Source organism: Sebastes umbrosus, chromosome 10, assembly GCF_015220745.1.
Source record: "Sebastes umbrosus isolate fSebUmb1 chromosome 10, fSebUmb1.pri, whole genome shotgun sequence".
NCBI lineage: Eukaryota > Metazoa > Chordata > Actinopteri > Perciformes > Sebastidae > Sebastes > Sebastes umbrosus.
In genome coordinates this window covers 21,061,572-21,084,632 of record NC_051278.1, presented here as the reverse complement: position 1 = coordinate 21,084,632, position 23,061 = coordinate 21,061,572, and the positions used below count along the sequence as shown (strand labels likewise).

The 23,061-nt window shown below is 39.8% G+C and overlaps 1 protein-coding gene across 2 annotated transcripts in view; it reads left to right on the top strand.

Annotated features, from left to right (window-relative positions):
* Positions 1-16,712, top strand: part of LOC119496095 (serine protease HTRA1A-like) — a 35,864-nt gene extending 19,152 nt beyond the window's left edge. Inside the window, exons 4-9 of one of the 2 annotated variants that reach the window (XM_037783163.1) lie at positions 10,310-10,504; positions 10,586-10,618; positions 10,970-11,084; positions 11,798-11,855; positions 12,009-12,104; positions 16,031-16,712. In XM_037783163.1, coding sequence (XP_037639091.1) covers positions 10,310-10,504; positions 10,586-10,618; positions 10,970-11,084; positions 11,798-11,855; positions 12,009-12,104; positions 16,031-16,199 — 666 coding nt within the window. In that variant the 3' untranslated portion in view covers positions 16,200-16,712. The remainder of the gene's footprint in view (positions 1-10,309; positions 10,505-10,585; positions 10,619-10,969; positions 11,085-11,797; positions 11,856-12,008; positions 12,105-16,030) is intronic. The other variant, XM_037783162.1, reaches the window with a different exon arrangement.
* The last annotated feature ends 6,349 nt before the right edge of the window (positions 16,713-23,061 follow it).

Genomic DNA, 23,061 nt, shown 5'->3' with positions numbered 1-23,061 from the left:
CCTGCAGTGCAAGTACATGCTTTTATTTGCTGACTTGTTGCTTAAAGAAAAAAAAGACATGCCCTTCTCTTTTTTTGTCTTTTAGCATGATTTATAGCCACGAAGTTCATATTAAGAGCCTTTTACAGGGAAACAAGTCAGCCGGAGACAGATTTCAACCAATGACGTTGACGTTATAGCTTAGCTATATAGCCTATGAAATATTCTAGCAACAGCTGTCATTTCAGCCGACAAAATCAACGTTTGCAGACTAAAAATGAGAAGCTTCTTTTGTCTACTTCTGTCTGAAGTCAAGGACTCATTGTTTCAAAAATGACTGCAAATGTTAATTTGCCACCATTATCAATGTGAACTGCATAAAGCTTCCTATTCCTATTTTCAACACCAGAGGTGTTGTAATGATAAGTTGCCTCAAAAAGAATTAAATCCCACTGAAACGGTTGGACGTAACTATAAATAAATTAGCCATTAACTCGACCCTCCTGCTAAAATCAGATTTACAAGATGCTGCAGTGTGGCAGAGAAAACTGGCCTCATGTTTCCCATACGGTCCCCTGAAACAATGCCACTGTCTGTCTCTGTATTACCCATCGCCTACTATTAAGAGTCCCAACCCGTCCCAAACCCATTTCCCCTCTTGGAAATTTGCCTGTTGCTGGTTTGGACTGGGCTATTATTGGAATATGTATGTGTGTGTGTGTGTGCGTCTGTGTTCATGAGCAGAGAGGAAAGAGAAGGAATGTGCCTCTCTGTAGCCATGTGCTCCTGCGTTTATCTATCTGTTTATCAGCAACATTTGCTAAATGCTTCCCCAGGAAGTAAGAGATATCCACATTCCCCTAGATGAACAGTACAAACGCAAGCTTGCAATCATGCAATCAATTATTCAAATATGTGTGTGTGTGTGTGTGTGTGTGTGTGTGTGTGTGTGTGCGTGTGTGTGTGTGTATACATGGATGGGTTTAAAATGGCTCACTGTAGGGACTTGGAGAGGACACGCTCCATTGCCAGTGGAAAGACACAGCATGTCGTCCTTCAGAGACAGGCGGAGGGGAAATGAATCACATCCTCCGCTCCTCCTGACCTAACCTCTCTCCTTCATCTCTTGTCCCTGCAACCAAAATGGTTCCCATGCTTAAGGATGCAGTTGGATGGGAGACAAGCCAAGGAAAACACACACTCACTCGTTTGCCCCGCTGGATCTTGATGCACTTTCTTTTCTTGGCTTTCTTTATTGCTGCGTAATTGTTTCCCAACCCCAGCAACCATACCCACAACTGTTTCGGGTTATCAGTCAATGGCGTCACTTTAGATGCTTATTTAGAACAACCACAGCTTTAGTCAGAACAGAACAGTGTATTTTAGACATTCACTGACTATCAATTCATTTTATTTTTGAACTAAATAGAGGCTGTGATGCATTCTGTCACAACGCCTGTTTTAAAGAGGATTAGGGGAATAGATTATATCATCTGACCCTGCCTTTAAGGGTAAATTCACCCAAATTAGGAAAAAAGGGCGAAAAAAACATTGTCAAACATACTCTTACTGGCACATATCCGTGCAGTAAGAGTACGGTTTTCATTGCCCTCTCCCGGTTTCCTACCGGGGTCACAGTTCTCCAGCATTTCTTTTTTCCTTTTTCTTCCTTTTCGTTATCTCAACATGTTTCTGGCACTATACAATGTGTATAAGCCCTACTGTTTCCACCTGGACGACAACAGAGCTACACCAAATGTCTTTTTCCGGTGAAGGAGAGCTGCTCGCAGCACCTCGGAGTGGTTTGAGCTGTGCTCGACGCAAATCACAGCATCACAGCAAAGCTGGCGTGGCGCAGCACAAGCCATTGGAAATAACGGGTTTCACAGTGCAGTGGTGCCATTGTCATCTTGTGTCTGAAAGGGAAATGGAGAGTACCAAGAGAAAGAAATACTCAAGCAGGGGCAAAAAAAATTAATGAATGAATGGAAACTGATGAATATTAGCCTAGTTTATACCAGAGATTCACACGCCAGAGGGGCGAGTTATTCAGTTTTCTTTGCTGCTAATTAAAAGTAAAATTAAAAGTAGGCCTATTTAACAAAAATGCTGGTGCAGTGTACATATTATTTAATTTTCATTCTTTAAAAGTCATCAGAATACAGGAAACAAAGTCTCTGAAACTCTGAAAGTTTTTCTGGGGAGCACCCTCCAGACACCCGACTTTGGTTTTGAAATCCTCCCTATTTTGGAGATCTCAAGGTTGACAAGTATGCAGTTAGCTTTTTTTTTTTTTTTTGCTAGGTACTTTGATCCTATTCTGAACTCCAATGCACTTGAAGTGAATGGAGCGTTTCAGACAGAGGGTGAAAAGAGGTGCTGCAGCACAGCCGATATGAGAAAAAAAATAGTGTTTTTGAACATTAAAGCATGCAAACCTGCTCTAGTAGGAACCCAAAATACAAATATGCACCTGAAAATAAACATAATAGGTCCTTTTTAAAACTGTTTTAATACTATGAGTACCAGGAACAAAATTCCATTCACCAGATACCTCAAAACCTGGAGAAATTAAACATTCTGCATAGCTAGATAGATATCACTAAGAGAGAAAATATGTTTTCTTGTAATTTAGCTAGTTGTGCTTTGTATTATACTAACTCATTTATTACAAGTGTTGTACTCCACAATTTGGGTGTAGGCTTTAGGAAAGTGCAACACATACAGGCAGGGCTGGGATCCAGGGACCCTCTGAGGTGCTTGAGGAGATTCCAGTATGCTCCCCCAGTCATATAAAGTAGTCTGTCTAGACTACAGTATAACTGCCCTAGACATATAAACCTATAGAAATTAGAATTACAGTCAAAGTTTTCACTCTTGCCACTATTATCTCAGCGTGCAGTTAAACATCCATCCATTTTCTAAACCTATTCTCCCGTTCAAGGTCAGTGCAGGAACGTATCCTGGCGGTGAATGCTGAAAAGGTCGCCTGTCATCACAGAGCACGGTGAAACATTTCAAAACTATATAAATAAAAGCATGAGCTAATACTTTAGGTCAAAGAGAGTTGCAGTTCATATACTTTAGGCAGACTTCCTGAATCAAATGAAGACCTCATCTCCTCTCATCATTGTGATTTGTGCAGTTCAAAGTTGTTGTGGTGTCTAGCCAGAGCCGAGACGCCTCTGAAGTCCTCTGAGCTCTCGTGCAAAACTACACAGAGTGGAACATACACACGGAGCTCGCAGACATATGTTTGCTCTTAGACACTCTACAAACCTTCCCAACAACATATGGAAACCATAGTGGTTTCCGTGCTGGTGTCAGCAAGGATATGGTTTAGCCTATGTGATTTGAACATGCTTGGAATTGCTCAATGGAGCAAAGACATAGTTAATGTACTTCTATGGCTCTGTGTGTAAAAATCGTAGTCATAACATCCACCTACATATCTATTTTTTATCTCAGTTTACCAAACATCGTAAACTATATATAAGAAGTGGACGTAGTTACTGTGACGTCACCCATTGGTTTGTGGACTGACGTTTTGAAGCCTGGAGTTTGGCATTTTAGCCGTTTCCATCTTGAGCTATGTCTCAATTTGGATACTTCTGTTAGTATGCTTCCATGTAGTACACTTTGCACACTATATACTTACTTGCGTAGTGAATTTCGACAGGGAAGTGTTGTCTCAAATCGCACTCGGCCGTAGTGCACTCACCGGAAGCTCTCTAGATCAGCTGGTGATAGTCAGCCATGGACATCACGTCGTATCGGCAGTAATTCAATTCAGACGGATAAATTAACCCATTAATGGCTCCTATCCGACTACAATATAGTGGTACTTAGTGAAAAAAACAAACAAATGTATCACTTAAATTTGTATAGTTCGGTGTTCGCCGTTTCATTCGTAACTGCTGCAGCCTCCTCACCAGCCATTTTCACAAGTTTGAAATAGGTTGGTTACGTAGTGAAGATGGCGACTGTTGAGGGCGAGAAGTGTCCGAAAATCCACACTCAAAATGTAACTGTTTTGAGTACAACATCTGGGTACTTAGATTGCACTGCATTTTGCCATACTTCACAGTGTGAACGCACTTATGCACTCAAAATAACAAGTGTAAGTATGGAAGTACACAAAATTTGCGTACTTCCATACTTACTTCAATTTAATTGAAACATAGCATTGATTTTTGGCTGTTGCCATCTTGATTTTATTGCAACCAGAAGTGACATGAGAGGGTGGAGCTAAGTACAACCGGACGTTGAATAAGACATATTTTTGGTGACCAATTAACTTTCATGAACTGCAAACACACTGTGAAAGGATTAAAATACAAACGAACAACATCGTGGTAGTGACCTGTCAATCACAAGGTAGCCACGCCTTAAAGCCTATACCCTGCTTTATGGTCTATTTGACTCTTAATGATACCATAATTGACTAAACGAACATCATGCTGCATTGACGAAGACTTGAAACTAGCGATTGAGACCATAAACTCATGTTTACAATGTTTACTGAGGTAATAAATCAAGTGAGAAGTAGGGGTATATATTTATATAGCGTCAAATCATAATAGAAGGTATCTCAAGACGCTTTTCATATAGAGTAGGTCTAGACCGTACTCTATAATTTAGAGACCCAACAAGAGATCCCCCATGAGCATGCACTTGGTGCGACGGTGGCAAGAAAAAACTCCCCTTTATCGGGTAGAAACCTTGGGCAAAAGCGAGTCCTGGGTAGGCGGCCATCTGCCTCGACTGGTTGGGTTGGCTTCACTTTTCAGACCCACTGCCAAACATGCAAAAACAGGCATTCATCCACATACAAATGAGTCACGTACACACCATACAAGCAGATAAACACACACACATACCGTGTCCCCTCTCTCCAACCCCTCAGCCTGATCTTCTGATCCTCTGACTTGATGTTATGTACGAGCGTGCTGAATCCTGCCCCATTTTTATCTGCATTACAAGCCCGAGGGCACACGTTCAGACGTCAGCAGTAACAACCCTATACCTTTGTGTACTTATGAAGGTTGCAAGGTGGAACTTATAAAGTATGTTCCCTGCTTTGAAATCACTTGTGTGAAAGGAAGAGGAAAGCGTGAAGTGACCGTATATACAGTTCAGGGTCACACGCTGACCCAACCGAAGCAGCTTCCTAGTCTGAATGTGTGTATTTTAAAGTGGTCTGGCTGTATATCTGAGCAGTGCCAGGTGTGTGGGTTTTAATTGACAGACTTGAGTTTGTGAGGGTTCATGCCCTAGCAGCCACCCCTCTCTCTCTCAGTGTGTGTCTGCGTGACTCAGAGACTATTAAGCCACAGTCCATCCCAGCTTGACTGGAGTTAAAGTTTGCACCTGGTCCTCTATAGTCATAAAACGGTAGTTAGTGTAATGGTTTTTAAATGGGCCTTCAAACGAGCAAGGCCGTAATGTTAAACAATGACGCATCTCTATAGGAACTCTGCTGCTATTTTCAAAGCGATCTGGTTGCTTGTCTGCCAGCATATCTGTCTTTTTGTCCCTTTGTCGGGGTGTCCCCGATAACCTAAATGTGCCTGTCTGTGCGCAGGAGGCTGAATCAAAACTCAACTCAGTGACAGAAAATAGAGAAAAAAAGTCTGGATTTTTTTCACACCACGTGCAACTACTTGCTGTTTAGTCCTCCCTCCTTTAATCTGATGCTTGAACTTGGAAAACATGGTTTCCTTTGTGAGAGCTTTCATTTTCAGAAAGTAGATGCTATACTCGGAGACTTTTTCCAAAACTCTGCAGCATGTATGGTTTATTTTTTCTGACATACAGTATATATATATACTCAAACTGTTGTTCTTATTTGTCTTAAACCCAAAATATTTTTCAGGTCATAATCTGATCTCTGCCAACGTGCGCTGCATGCATCACATAATATCAATAACAAGGCAGCATTTGACTCATTCGCCTCACATTCTCAGACTCTTTTCCCCGCGGTTTGTGGTGTTTGTTGTTCCCCTCTTTCACCTTGCCTCCTTCCTTTAAGTGTGGCTGTAGCGTCTTTGGGTGAAGTACGAGTGCAATCGTAACCTTCGTCTGAAATAGCAGGGTGAGTCACTTGGGTGGCCAGGAAGAGGCAGACTCACATGGCTGGATGATTTTCCACAACTCATTCCAGATTGCTGACTAGTCACGTTTTGTAAGTGATATGAAAGCGAGGAGTCTTTCAAAAAGTTGTGCATATCTGCATGTTCAGTGTTTGTTCCGCCATCTCACCTAGGCGCTGTTTGGCTGTCAGCGTATTGATGCATTTTGCACTCTTTTTACATGTTTTTGCTGAATGCATTGTGATTTTGTGTTGGTGTGTGTGCGTGAACTCTGCATTACTCGCGTTTATTAAAGGGATAGTTTGGGTGTTTTGAAGTGGAATTGTATGAGGTACTATTCAGTGTATTACCTACAACAGATGACAGATGACAGATGACATGCCCCCAGTTTGGAGAAACAGTTACCGCACGGAAGCAAATCAATGTACTGCTGTGGACGGGGCAGGCAGCAAAACATATTTTAGCCACCTAAAAGAAAGGCGCACCTAGAAAAAATCCATATCACTTTAAGCAACTCCTGTGTTTTGCGAGGTAAAATTACTGTTTTTGTCAATGGAGTCTGGTGGCTTTAGAGAAAGCATAGATAACGGCTTCAATTCCCCGTCGGAAACATAGACTGTATAGCTGTGTCAAGGTAAGGTAAATCGGCATAAATATTCTAAATAGAGTACACTTAAACTGATTTTTTTTGGGTGAGCCTTTCTTTTAGGTGGCTAAAATACATTTTGCTGCCAGCCCCGTCCACAGCATTACATTACTTTGCTTCCGTGCGGTAACTCCTGTCTGCTTCTCCAAACTGCGGGCGTGCCAACATCTACTGTAGGTAATACACTGACTATGGAGAAGTACCTCAAACAACCCCACTTCAAAACACCCGAACTATCTCTCTACATTCTTTCAAAACACCTTATGATTAACTGGAGTCAAGCTGCAACCAAAGCAGCTCCTCAAAGCTGACATTTTGGAGATGCAAGGTTTTTTCCTGATGGCAACAGTTGCTATGACACCGCCAGTATCACTAACTGTTATCATAATCATGGTGACCGGCAAAGGCCGAGTCCTGGTTGTCTTGGCAGTGACTCGCATCCACCTGACGTCCTCTCTCTCTCTCAGCTGTGTGTGTTTCTCTTGCTTCCTCTCTCCATCTGGTTATACTCTTATCTCACATGGAGTGTGAAGGGAGAGGGGCGGCGGGGGGTGATTATACAGACCGCCACTCCTGTGTCAGGTGTCTGTTTGTGTGTGTGTTTGCACGCGCCAAACGCATGTTTCATGGTTTATGTACACTGTACTACTACAGCCTATGTGTTTTGTGCCATGTTTACTTTCCCCACGATGTTCTAACAAGCCCACAGGATTCATGAACACAGCCTTGGACATTTGTGTGTTTTGTATATGTGTATCTGTGTGTGTGTGTGTGTGTGTGTGTGAGGTAAGGTGGTAGAAAGGTTCTCTTCCTCAGTTACCAGCTATCACTATCTTTGTCTGCTTCTAATAATAACTTCACCTTAAGGGACGAGATTGTTTACAGCAAAGTATAACAAGACTGAATCAAAAGTGTGTCTTAAATGTTTTCCCACAATCCAATTTCTAATTTAATTTGCAGTTTTTTATGAATCAGGTGTCTGTTATCGGTTTATTTTGTCTTTATCTGCAGACATCCATGAACACTGAAATGCAAAAATGTATGCATGTAGCGAGGTGTCATGTTTTATGACTTGAGAATAGGGCTGTCAAATTCGATTTAACGCCACTAATTTCTTTAACGCATTAACGCAGCTGTTGTTGCCTGCTGGGCTTGAGTTTGCCATGTTATGATTTGAGCATATTTTTATGCTAAATGCAATACCTGTGAGGGTTTTGGGACAATATTTGTCATTGTTTTGTGTTGGTAATTGATTTCCAATAATAAATATATACATATGTTTACATAAAGCAGCATATTTGCCCACTCCCATGTTGATAAGTGTATACCTGACAAATCTCTCTTTAAGGTACATTTTTACAATTGAGTTCCAATAATAAACATAGACATACATTTGCATAAGGAAAACATCTTGACAAATCTCCCTTTAAGGTACATTTTGAACAGATAAAAAATGTGCAATTAATCGCGATTAACTATGGACAACCATGCGATTAATCATGATTAAATATTTTAATAGATTGACAGCCCTACTTAAAGGTCCCATATCGTAAAAAGTAAGATTTTCATGTCTTTTAAATTATAAAGCAGGTTTAAGTGATATATAAATACTGTGAAAGTATCAAAACACTCAATCCACAGATAAATACACACAGCCCGTATTCAGAAACTGTGCGTTTGAAACAAGCCGTTTGGATTTCTGTCCATTTGTGATGTCACAAATCTACAATATTTAGACAATTCCACAGTTTTAAACGTAAACATTCTAAATGTGTCCCAGTTTATTTCTTATTGCAGTGTATGTGAATGACATCAGCTGACAGGAAGTAAACATGAACCCAAACTGTTTCCTAGCAACGCAATTCTGTTGTCATTCCGTTGAAATGCACTAAAACGGAGCGTTTCTGATAGAGGGTGATTACGGGTATATTCAGACAGACAGTATGAGAGAAATAATATGTTGTTTGAACATTAAAGCATATAAACCTGTTCTAGTAGAAACCCAAAATACATGTATGAACCTAAAGATGAGCATGATATGTCCCCTTTAAGAATAATATGACTTGTGATTTGCCTGCTGAGTTATCCTTTTGTCTGCGTGTGCCAACTTGTGTTGCTGTCTCAGTTACCTTGCAGCCTATTTATAACCCTGAGTAAACAAAATGGATACATAGGAGGAGCATTCGAGACAGGTCCTTTAAGCTAAGATGGTGCAGGGCGTTGGGTCTCTTCACGGACTCAACGTGATGTGGTGGCGCCTGGCCTTTGACTGCAGGCTGCCCGGCAGAGATGATTTCATTCAGCGAAGGAAACTGTCTCTGCGGATGGATAAATATATCCTGTCTGTCTGTAGAGGCCAGCTCTCAGTAGCCTGGTTTCCCTTGCCCAGCAGTGTAACAGGGTTAACCAGAGCAGCTTAAGGTACTCATTATTTACCGTATATATCAGTACATTTTCCAGCATCTGTGGACCACACTCCCCATTAGGCATGATTTGTCAGCTGGGCTACACTTTCAGTTAAACAAAGAAGCTTTTGATCTTGATTATTAGCATTTTGAGTCGGGTTGTTTTGGCGTAAATGTCACTTTATTACTGCGGTGGAAAAGGAGTAATTGTTTTTGTATGGGAGCACTGCCATGCAGCATTGAGTGGGTTGTGTTTAGAAGACTGTTAGTGGTTTTGCTGTAATTATTTTCCTGCCGTCCACTCGTAAAACACATGATCATGAGAAGAAGGGTAATTGCAGTCGAAGCAACACTGAGTCTGTGTTTTTCTTTTAGAGTTGCACTCTTAGAAAAGTGGAAACTACATTGTTTTTCGTGATGACAGTGTATCAGTCACCAAAACATAACAGTGTCACCGTTCATTCAGATCACCTTCCACTAACAGGCGACATTAGATTTTCTACATAGGCATAAGAAGGAGCTGAGGGTCATCTTGGTGACGCAATAATGACACCTTTTCTGTACATATGCCAATGCATTTTGCATACATTAATTTATACATTTATTTTTATTTATTTATAAACTATTCATTTGATGTTTTTGTTCCTACCTGCTGCTCCAACACAGTCTCACGGCAGTTTGTGAAATAATCACGAAATTTAATCTATTTGATTCGTGTACATAGACACAAATTTCCATTTTTCTCATGACGTTCACAGCACGACTTTCAACAACATATTCTTCGTGCGTTTTCCTACAAATGTCCAACAACACGTGACACTCGTCAATTTCCGCTCCAGTCTTTTCAAAATAAAAATATTTAGTTAAGTCTAGGAATAGATCGACATGGTTAGGTTTAGGCAACAGACTACTTAGTTAGGCTTAAGAAATAATTGACTTGGTTAGGCTTAGGCAACAAACGACTTAGTTAGGTTTAGAAATAGACCGACATGGTTAGGCATAGGCAACAAAACTGCTTAAGTTTGTGGATTAAATACGAATTGGTTCTGAACTGCTGTGCGACTGGGCTGGCTGGTCTGCATGACCATTCGTTTTATACTGCAAAGCCTCATGAATCATTCTTTTTTCTCAGTAACGTTGGCCTCCAGTAATGTAACGTGTTGTCCCTCTGTGTTTCCCACTTGCAGACCAAGCTTCCTGTGCTGCCGCTGGGCCGCTCAGCAGACCTGAGACCAGGGGAGTTTGTGGTTGCTATCGGCAGCCCGTTTTCCCTCCAGAACACAGTAACTACGGGAATCGTCAGCACCACTCAGCGAGGGGGCAGAGAGCTGGGCCTTCCCAACTCCGACATGGAGTATATTCAAACCGATGCCATCATAAATGTAAGCGAACAAAGATGCATGCATACACTTTGTTTTTCTCACAAATACAAATATTAAGTGGTATGTTTGTTTGGCTTGCAGTACGGCAACTCCGGAGGGCCTCTGGTAAATCTGGTAAGCTATTTTTTATTTCGGTTGCAGACCCATTTTTGCTTTCCCATGACATGTTAAAATCATAGACTGTATATATAGATGGACAACGCGTCTCCACTTCCTCCAACTGTACAAAAGTGAAGCCAAAATATGGTTGTGTCAATAAGGTAACAGCCAAATTGCGAAACTCTTGCGAGATGGTTAAGGTTAGGTATACTGCAGCCAGCCACCAGGGGGTGATCAAGATGTTTTGGCGTCACTTTTAGGGAGCTGTCATGTCGTCTATCTTTGCATACAGTCTATGGTTTAAATCCATATAATAATTTGCAGTTGTTCGTTACCAGAAACTAAACAGAGGTTTGTTTTTTTAAGGATGGTGAGGTGATCGGGATCAATACGTTGAAAGTGACAGCTGGCATCTCCTTCGCTATACCCTCAGATAAAATTCGAGAGTTCTTGACAGAGTCCTACGACAGGCTGTCCAGAGGTATGAACTCTCGCTGACACAACTTACTGTATATGTTTTCATTTTATGGCTTCTACTCAATCACCAAGACAAACTGTAGGAGGCAAATTTTGAATAATTGGCCACAAGAGTTGGACCAAGATCCCATATGCACATACAGTAAAGGAGCACAATAATAATTCAACGTGCCAGTTTTTTGGTTATTTTTCATCTCAGTGTGCTCTCTTGAGATATATTGACTACATTTTTAGCTTTATGAATCCGTGCTAAGCATTACCCAACAGGATTATGACATTGTAAATATACTACTAAGATGAAAAATGCCAGTACCTGTCAGGTTGTTCTTTTATTTTATTGCTTTTCACCCTTTACCTCACATAGTGATTTGGAAATAGCACACATTCACATGTATTTTATATGTGACTGCCAACCTGGCTTCTTGATTTGATTTGTCGATATGATGAAATAACTGAAAAACGAGATGATGAAACGTGGAAGATGGAGTGTGTGGACATGTGCACACTGTCCTGCGAGACACGTGCAAAATAAGTGAGGCGATCTTGTGATCCGCTGTCTGATCTAAAGTAATATGTCCATCACTCACATACAGAAAGAAAACACCTTGGAGGATTTTTATTTTCTTGGAGTTCAAAACAAATGCCCTCATAAAACCAGACTGTTGCAGGCGAGAGGCTGAATGATTGTATCTGTATTGTGTTGTTGTCCATCTCTAGGGAGAATGGCTGCTAAGAAGAAGTATATCGGTGTGAGGATGATGACTCTCACTCCAACGTGAGTTGCTCACTTTTATACATCGCCAGAGGAATAGCAACAGTACAACCTTCATGATGCTTAGACAATGGGACACTACAACATTCACATTTCTGGTTTTAGATAAAAAAACGGCTGTTAATTACTAAACTCTGCTCCCTTTTCTTTCTCTAGGCTGGCCAAAGAGCTGAAGACTCGACATCGTGATTTCCCTGACATCACCTCTGGAGCTTACGTTATGGAGGTCATCGCAAAGACACCAGCTGCAACGTAAGGAAGATGTTTTGCCCATATGGCTCCATAAGAGTGGGCTCAGTGTCAAATTATAACATCATGGTTTTCTGTGAAGTGTAAATCAGGGTTATTATACTTAACAAAACGGAAAATAAAACGAAAATAAGCAGTTGAAAAATAGTGTTAGTAAACTGAAACTAAATACAAACTATATCCTTTAAAGGAACAGTATGTAACATTTAGGGGGCATTTATTGGCAGAAATGGAATTTCTATAGTTAGTGTCTTAAAAAAGGCGGTTGCCAACAAGTGGCTAAATGAGACTATTAAAAGTTTACAGCCTTATTCTCGCGCTCATGTGACCGTGGTGTCGTTCGTTTACAACTTCAGCTTTTTACTTCTGGTGATTGCATTCACACTTCAAAAATCATAAAAGTGGTCTTCATTTGTGGATAATATCTTGCTGAATATAAAACTTTAGGTATTATATTTGTTTGTTTGCCACAGAGCTTATTTTATGCAATAATCCAAAACCCAGTGAAAAAATCCCATTGGCTTTTTGTGGAGGGAATCAGGGCGATGCTAACTTCCGGGGTTGGCCTACAAAAATACGTTGCTATAATTATAACCTTGTTGCAAATGCAAGTTCTCTCTGACTCTTTCTCAGCTATGGGATATTGTCTTTGACACTTTATGCTACACGTGCACTTAATTCGCTGTCATCACTCTCCATGCAGCTCCTGCTCCCTTCTCACAATGCAAATAGACCGTCCATTTCCTTCCTTCCTTTATTTGATTTCTCGCCTCTAACTGTCAAGTGTGCACACATTGACACACACACTCAAACACACACCACACAACTGTTTTAGCAGAACGTAAATTCATGGCTCACTCCGGCGTGTCTGGAGTGCCTGGCCATCTGAAATATCCCCCTCCTCCCACAATCGCAACCCACTCCAATCAGCCACCACCACAGCTCCAGTAGAGTGGGGCTCGGAAGACGCTGAGGTCAGCAATTTCCTTCAAACCTCATGCGGGGAGGTTACTAGCTGCGCTGTGGTTTTCCTGCGCCTGCTCACCCAGCTCACTGCAGAGCGGTGTCCCCTACAGGGCCTCGACAGACTTTACTCACTACCTAAAAATCACCCTACTTTCTGCATAATAACATTTCTGTGGTTCCTTTTATGATCCGTGTTATTTTCTATGCTGCACTTTCATGCTTTTGATCTCACTCTGTTTTGTGTTGCTTTACTATGGCCTTTAGAAATCTTGACCCCGCTGTAGAGAGCCATCCATTTGCTCTGTCAGAGGTGTTGGAGCAGCTGAGCGTAATGAGCTGCAGTTCTGTTTATGGATGCCGTAGCGAGCGAAGGTGTGGTGGTCTGTGTTTACATGTGGCTGTGATTAAGCAGCTGTGTGGAGAGTGAGCTTTTGATATCACTGCTGGTTACCGCCGGGGTCTGCGTCTGATTTCAGGTTTACTGGTTTGTTTTCTTTATTTTATTTGCGTTCTAATCTTGCTGTGCTATCATTGCCATCCTGATCGCCTGATGTTCTTTAGATTTTACGTTGGTTCAGATTGTGCTCACGGGCCTGTAAACAAACCTCATTCTCATTTTACAACTAAACAGTACACTACAAGATGTTTCTGAAAACATTTTACATGAGAAATAGGCATTCCAGTAACATAATTGATTCATATTTGATCAGCGCTGCCTTGTTTGACCGTTTGATTGAAGTTTGCGAGTCAGCTGCTCAGAGACGGCAAGGCTCCAGCTCGGCTCTGATTGGATGTTTTCCTCCGGTCTGAGAAATCTTGCAGATGCCATTAGGAGCACCGGAGGACACAGAGGCACATCATTTTTTTTCAGATTACCTGTCTCATGCACTACTGTCAGGATATAGTGACCGTTTTATAAAAATAACTTTTTTAAATCACATTTGCTCCAATCCTACCTACTGCTGCTTTAATTGAAACTGCTGTTTTAATTCTTTCTACTAAAATCTAAAGAGGAAATTATAGTTAAACATTATGCAAGCAGAGAAGAGGAATTGTCATAAAACCAACACATTTGATCATTAAAGGGACTATTTGTAACTTTGTACGCGCATAAATGTAGCGGGTCGTCACACATGCGCGCTCGCATATGCGCGTTCGCGTGTAGCCGCTGTACCCTCCTCCTCTGTCTGCTGTCCTTCACTCAGTCAGCTCAGCTCGCTCCACCTCTAGACGTGAATGCGCGCTCACTCCTCACTGCAGAAGAGTTAGTTTAGCTCTGAGAATATCTAGTGAATGTACAGGGGACGTTTGTGCAGAAATAACTGCTGCAGCTCCTCCAGACCAACAGAGGTTTTCCGTGTCTTGTGAAGTGACAGAGCTCTACAGATATTTACGTTGTCTTCTCGTTACCGACCGGGTGCCGGTGTCTCCTCTGCTCTCTCCGGCTGCGGGCGGAGAGAGCAGGGAGACACGCTGGAGAGCCCCGCTGCCTCAGCCTGCACTTAGGCAGGAAAAGCCAACACTAGGATCAGATCTAAATCATGTTCATGGAGAGACCTTCGTCTGGTCAGCTAACATTACTGCCAAGCAGCTGAAATATAGAGTGATATTGTGCTTTTAGCTGACTTGTGTCGCCTCACTGTTTTGAGTGATGCTCGTTCAGGTATATTTAGAGCGAGCAAGCGCGAGCCCGACGCTGACTTTCGTTGATTTCACGGCCACAGGTGTCGTTGTTAAGAAGCATTTCTGAAAGTTACAAATAGTCCCTTTAAAGCATAAGGATGATGATATTGGACATTTTTACTATTGTCAACAAATGAACAGACCAAAACCAATAATGTGTTATTCTGTCTCTCAATACGCTCAGCTGGAAGCCCATTGGTTCCTAATAAAGATGTAAATCTTAAAAAATGGCTCATGAATAATTTCACTTTTCAATTTCCTATAACAGCTGGGCACTGTCATTTTTAGCAAACGTTACTCAAGCAGGATTTAATAGTGCATTTGATGGGGACTATTTTTAGCGGTGGAAAAATACACATTTGGCACTCCAGTGAATATTTCCAGCTCTTAGCCACAGTGCCTGTGTTCATCGAAATGAAGGAATATGTGACCCAGGGCAACATTGTGGGTCATTCATCTGTTTTTAATTGTTTTTTGACAACAATGGAAGAATAAGAAGAAGAGGAATAAGATATGTCAAACTTTAAATACACAGACAATATTTGATATCAGTTCATTGATGATTTTGGTCCTTTCATGGGATTTGCTGATGATGAAAACATAGTATATCATATATCCTATCATATACAATTTAAGTTCTTACACAATGTATACTGACTAAGGCCACATGCGGAACAGCCAGGGCCCTAGGTGAAATTTAAACCCTAACCCTAGCCCCGTAAACCATAACACACACCGGACATCCCGATGAACTGTCCAAAAATTAAGATTTTTATTTTCAAAAATAACTATGTATTGTAATACGAATAAACAATTGGTCCCTGATATTGTTGGCTTAAAAGTGTTTAGTTAGTTTCACTACTAGAGTTAAAGGGGTGAAAAATTTCTTTATTTGATAATTTGTTATCCCAATACAGAAAATGAGGAAGGGCACCCACCAGCATTTTCTTTTTTTAGAGGGCGACCCCCTATGAGGATACGAGTGATGGGGGGTGACATGCAATAGCTGGACTAGTGACCTTCTAGCCCCATACCAACACATTCTCACTCCCAAATTGTCAAATACCGCCGCTTGGTCAGTGCCCCTCGGCATCGGAGACCAACGCACAGGGTACTCCTCTTGCGTTACTTTTACCTCCTTAGTGGCTAAAACTGTGCCAGAATATCATTTCTAAGATAATCAGGCCCATAAAACTAAAATGGCATAATGTTTTGCTGTTATCCATACAACAAGTGCCATTTATGAAGCCATCTCTTCTTCTTCTTTTTCTCTCCTCCAGTGCTGGGCTCAAAGAACATGACGTCATCATCTCGATCAACGGCCAAAGGATCTCATCAGCGAATGATGTCACTTCCGCCATCAAGCAGGACGGCACCTTGAGAGTAGTTGTGCGCCGTGGAAATGAGGACGCCATCCTCACGGTTGTTCCCATGGAGATCGACCCTTGACCTTCCACAAAGCAGCACCATAGGAGCTGGAGCTAGGTTTTACTTATCACCAGTGGACCTTACATTGGAGAGGGGCTTCTACTGACACCCGCTCCTCCTGTGGCCAAAGGCCAGTGGCGCCACACATCCAGGAAAATTCTGGCTTTGCCTTGAAAGGAGCGACTGTACAGATGCTCTAAAAGCAGCGCTGACCGTTCTCCATGTGTGTTTTCACGTTTAGTCTTTAATACTTTGATCAATGTGTCTACTGTTTGGTCATAAACATAAGAAGCTGGTTATCGGCATATTGTTTTTATCTGCTTTCTCTTGTTTTGTGTCTTTTTTAATATGGACTTCTGCCCAGCCAGGCCTTCCACTGCAATTTAGAGACTCGTTGGGCAATTCTGATTTGTATAATTATTGTTTTCTAAACTCCTTTTTTTAAAGTACTGTAGAATGTTCTTTTTTTGTTGATTATGTGATGTATACTGAGAAGAAAATAAAGGGTTTACCTTCTTTTGTTTTGACACTCACCATGCTGGCTGTCTCATTTTCTTTCCATTTCACTCACTCATAAGCAGACACACACATTTTGAGATGGACTGCACCCAGGTTGACATTACAATATTTTCACAACGGGGACATAAAACCAATCGGGATCTGGTTTAAATCTGATTTTATTGCCTTCATATGGACTTGATAGTGGTTTGGTGTGATTGTTGGGCCAGGGGCTCCGCAAAAGCTGACCTCAGAGACAGGAGTGCGCGCCAAACAGAGATTCGACCCACGATGCAGCGGCCACAGATGTGGGTCTCGCATGAATACACTTAATGTTTTGGTAGAGATTTTTGTTTACCACATACATTTTGGATGAAGATGATGAAGTAGACCTCATGAGAACACATTACACAATGCTTCAAGATTTACCAGAGGGTCTTTCGCCATCATTAAATGTAAATAAATCTGCAATGGAAAAACTGCGCAGAAGCTTTGTCTTTATTTTCACCCACCATGACTGGAAATGAAAGGTCTGAAAAGTATATTTAAAAGACAGAGGAACATATTCTGTCATTCAGCAGTGTGGCTACCCAGTTTTTACATTTTAATTTAACACCATGCCTCTAATAACCAGTGGATGTCTATCCTTTTACACCCCATTTTCCATTCCCATACACCACATGGAAGTGATATTACAGATGCTTTCCCATGATGTTAAGCAGCCAACATAAATATATCATAAAAACACATTCTTTTCAGGCTCTACTGGACATTATAAAATATTTTTACATGTTTCGGATAAATATTATCACATATGGGCCCTCAATTGATAGATGTATTATTTTTCTCATTCCCTTTGGCTCATTTTTCAAAACAGTCTTAACTTTCTCTAAACTGTTAGTGAAATTGTCACAACTGTTTGATTGGACATCACAACTCTATTGCATGTTGGCAAAAGGTCGTAACTCACCCAAAACACTTCATTCATTCTTCAGAACCAAGTTATTGTGTCAGTAAATTGGCCAATGGCACCAAAAGTTGTTTTGTAATTGTCTATGTCTACATGTTTTCTCACCATGACAGTCAACCCTGGAAATGTTTCTTATACACTAATCTCTGTGTTGTTCTACTTTTCTGTTAACACTGACTGGTTACTGTACAATACCAGAATGTAACTTTTGTCTTGCCGAATGCTATTGTATATCACACTGAGTTGTTCAGATTCCCATTTCAACAGTAGGTCAAAGTTTACTGGGAAAAGTCAATATTGTAGTAACTACACAGAAAAAGGATATGTACTGTAAATAGAAAATTATCTTGTGATCGTTCATGTAAAGTTATATACAGTGAACAGAAAATTTGTCACAAAATGACATCTATGCCAAAAAAAAACATCCCTGCAACAATGAAAAAACAAAACTGCGGTAATTCAGTTAAAAAACAACAAATTGTACCTCCTCTTCGTAGATATTTATGGAATATACGATATGCAAGTCCGACAGATTTTAAGAATTGAATGGATAATTTTTCATGTGATGGCTCAAACGATGAAAGAATGTTTAGAAGTTGTGAAGAGGATGACAGTTTCACTGAGATTCAACTCATCAGTTTTGATCAGCAAGCCATGTGCAAGTGGTTACTGTACTTACTCTTTTGCACATACGTGCCAAAACACGTGCAATTTGCTTGAATGATTGAGAAATTTGAATCTGTTGTGAACAACAAACTAATTGTTCAGAGATTTGAGCGTTTTGTTTTGAAAAAAATAATTCTCATTTGAGAATTAAACTAATAAGCCAATGAGAAAAACTGTAATTCACGGTCGAAGGCTAAAAGTGCATTTTTGAAAAACAATCAAAAAAGCACTGAGACAGAAACGTGACAGCAAGTATTGCTGCCATCTCATGGATCTGCGTCAGTGTTGCAGTCTCTCTTCTTTAATTTACCCGTCCGACTATGTTGCAAATATTTCAGGCAGATGTTCAACACCAAATTCTATGTTTTTATTTCACTTGGCGCCGGCGCAGATTCCTGACTCATTTATTCCAAGACAGCAAAACATTCAGAGAGATTACAGCATACATTGGACCGTAAAGCTTGCCTGTTGAGAGAGGCAATGACTGCCAAACTGCCAAACCCTGGGCTCAAAAGCATCATTCACCCAGGGCATGGCCGTATTACCTCACCACCTCTGAGCCTTGATGTGGACTGACAGTCTCTCTGTCACATGCAGATGCCAAGAAATCTGCATGTTGAACTCTGACTGAATATGATGAGTGATTTCATACACTTATCTTCGTCCAAACGTTGCATAATGATGACGAAACCTTTGGTCATTTGGTTAATTGTGATCTAAGACAGGACTTTACCTCATCTGAAAAGAAATATGTTGATTTGCCATTTTACTGTTGATTTCATGGGATTACAGTACATATAGAGAACAGCTGTGGCCCCGTTACATAATAGGGGTATAGGATATAAGGCTAGGAGTTATTTTATTTACTTTGGATCAGATGGAGAAAAAAACAACCTAAAAAGCATTTCAAATGCTTCCCATGAGAAATCAGTATCCCTCTGTTTCTGAATTGAGACCAGCCATTTCCACAGAGCTGACCCCATCTTTATAAGGACCTCCAATGCTTTGAAGGAGATGTTTTGATGTCTGTCCAGGCTGAGTAATGTTCATTTCAGTGTTGATACAGTTGGGAACACTTCGCCCTGCAGACCCAGGCTGTTTATAACGCACTATTCATTCATTTGACACCATCTGCGCCCCAGACCAGTGCCAGTGTTGGTGATCTATATGCTTTCTGTTTCCAACATGCTGCAGGTGTTTGAACATTCAGTCCAGTGAGCACATAATGATCAAACTTGGCTGCATAGAATATATATATATATATATATACTGTCAAAGTTAATGTGATAATAACGTGTTAGCACAAATTCGTTTTAACGCCACTGATTTCTTTAACGCATTAACGTCAATAACATGACTGCCGTTGGGCCTGGCCGCTGTTTGATCTTTCAGAGGTTGTACCGTGCTCAGTTTTAAAGCCATGTCATAGTAGCTTGTTGCGAAGGAAGCTAAATAAAGCTCCAAATTTACGCTGAATTTTGGTGAGGAAAAACTGGCATGGCCAGGTCTCTTGACCTCTGACCCCAAGATATGTGAATGTAAATGGGTTCTATGGGTACCCACGAGTCTCCCCTCTACAGACATGCCCACTTTATGATAATCACATGCAGTTTTTCCCATGATATTAGTATGCTCCCAATACAATGGAGGCGAATGGAAATGTGCTTGTGGGGCCCTTGACATTAAAAACATTAGCCTACGTTGAAAAAAATCAACAGCAACTTGCATGTCTGGTTACATGTGAACATAATTACTTTTTACTGAACAAACTGTTCATTTGAGTGAACTGACCCTTTAAATACTGATTATTTGAAATTGAATTTACTCTAAGATTACTGAGTACACATTAAGAAATAAACTCAGAAAAAAAAGTTTAGAAATTTGGGTTTGGTCAATAATTTCTCTGTTGTTACAATGCTAATGGTCATTGTATTTTACATCGTTGGAAAGCCTGTTTATTTACCTTCACAATGATGTCCAACTTGTAAGGATCATGCATTTGTGGGATGAGCAGCACAGCTGATTATGTGGGTAGCGCCCAAGAAAGATTTGCCAAAATTCTCTGCCAATGCCACACGCTGGCTGACCTGCAACGAATCCTGGTTGAGGAATGGAACGCCATTCCACAGCAACGTGTGACCAGGTTGGTGACCAGCATGTGGAGGAGGTGTCAGGCTGTTGTCTTCCACCCGCTACTGAGGCTCCTGACGGCGTATTAAATGAATAAAGTGTAAAATAGCCAATATGTCTTGTTTGTTCCTTGTTACTGATAGAGAATTCAATCATCCAATCCACCAAACAACTCAAAACAAGAGTCACTTCCAACAGGAGAATACACTGTTTACCATTGGCAGAGCACTTTGGCAAAAAATTTTCTTGGGCGCTCCCCACATAATCAGCTGTGCTGCTCCAAAAATAAAATAAATAAACATAAATAATGCTAAATTGTTAGAGGTCTAGGACAGTACACCCTATCATCTAGGGCACTGACATGCATAAAACAAGCACAGGAGTTAAGCTGAAGAGTTGAACACAAAGAAAAATCAAGGGTCCTTCTAATGTTTCGTTTGAAATATTCCTGGTCAAATATATACACACATATACTGTATCCATATATATATATATATATATAAGATAAGATAAGATAAAATGAACCTTTATTAATCCCCGGAGGGAAAACCAGGTGTCAAAGCAGCAACATCAGCAAACATCAGCAAACACAATGAAACACAGGAGAGGTATAAAGGTATACAAAAATTATAAAAACAATAAATAAAAATAATAAAAGATACAGAGTGAATGGGTGAACATAGTGTGTACAGTCTGTCAATAAATAAATGTAATATGTACATATGTGCAGTCTATAAAGTGGTATATAGGATGTATAGTGTAAAGTAAGTGTAAAGTGCGCCAGTGGTTAGAGTCCAAGATGGTTGCAGATAGTGCATGTTAAAGTTCTTAAAGTCCTCATAGTTCTCATATGGGGGTCATATACACTCACCGGCCACTTTATTAGGTACAAGGTGTACCTAATAAAGTGTCCGGTGCTAGTACCGGGTGGTCTTCTGCTGCTGTAGCCCATCTGCTTCAAGGTTCGACGTGTTGTGCGTTCAGAGATGGTATTCTGCATACCTTGGTTGTAACAAGTGGTTATTTGAGTTACTTTTGCCTTTCTATCATCTCGAACCACTCTGCCCATTCTCCTCTGACCTCTGACATCAACAAGTGCATTTCCGGCCACTCAACTGCCGCTCACTGGATATTTTCTCTTTTTCGGACCACTCTCTGTAAACCCTAGAGATGGTTGTGCGTGAAAATCCCAGTAGATCAGCAGTTTTTGAAATACTCAGACCAGCCCGTCTGGCACCAACAACCATGCCACGTTCAAAGTCACTTAAATCCCCTTTCTTCCCCATTCTGATGCTCGGTTTGAACTTCAGCAAGTCGTCTTCACCACGTCTAGATTCCTAAATGCATTGAGATGCTGCCATGTGATTGGCTGATTAGCTATTTCTGTTAGCAAGCAATTGAACAAGTGTGCCTAATAAAGTGGCCGGTGAGTGTATACAGTATATATATATATAAGCAGATGATACCATCTGTACCGTTTTGTCTTTGGCACGTCTTCAAGTTTAAATCAACTAATATAATATTCAAAATAATAATAATAATAATAATAAATCAACTAATATATATGTATATATATATATATATATAAGCAGAAGATACCATCTGTACTATTTGTCTTTGGCACGTCTTCAAGTTTAAATCAACTAATATATTTTATATATATATATATAATATATATATATATATATATATATATTATATATATATAAGCAGATGATACCATCTGTACCGTTTTGTCTTTGGCACGTCTTCAAGTTTAAATCAACTAATATAATATTCAAAATAATAATAATAATAATAATAAATCAACTAATATATATGTATATATATATATATATATATACATATATATATATATAAGCAGAAGATACCATCTGTACTATTTGTCTTTGGCACGTCTTCAAGTTTAAATCAACTAATATATTTTATATATATATATATAAGCAGAAGATACCATCTGTACTATTTGTCTTTGGCACGTCTTCAAGTTTAAATCAACTAATATATATTTATATATATATATATATATATATATAAATATATATAAGCAGAAGATACCATCTGTACTATTTGTCTTTGGCACGTCTTCAAGTTTAAATCAACTAATATATATTTATATATATATATATATATATATATATATATATATATAAGCAGAAGATACCATCTGTACTATTTGTCTTTGGCACGTCTTCAAGTTTAAATCAACTAATATATATTTATATATATATATATATATATATAAGCAGAAGATACCATCTGTACTATTTGTCTTTGGCACGTCTTCAAGTTTAAATCAACTAATATATTTTATATATATATATATATAATATATATATATATATATATGTATATATATATATATATGTATATATATATATATAAGCAGATGATACCATCTGTACCGTTTTGTCTTTGGCACGTCTTCAAGTTTAAATCAACTAATATAATATTCAAAATAATAATAATAATAATAATAAATCAACTAATATATATGTATATATATATATATATATACATATATATATATATAAGCAGAAGATACCATCTGTACTATTTGTCTTTGGCACGTCTTCAAGTTTAAATCAACTAATATATTTTATATATATATATATAAGC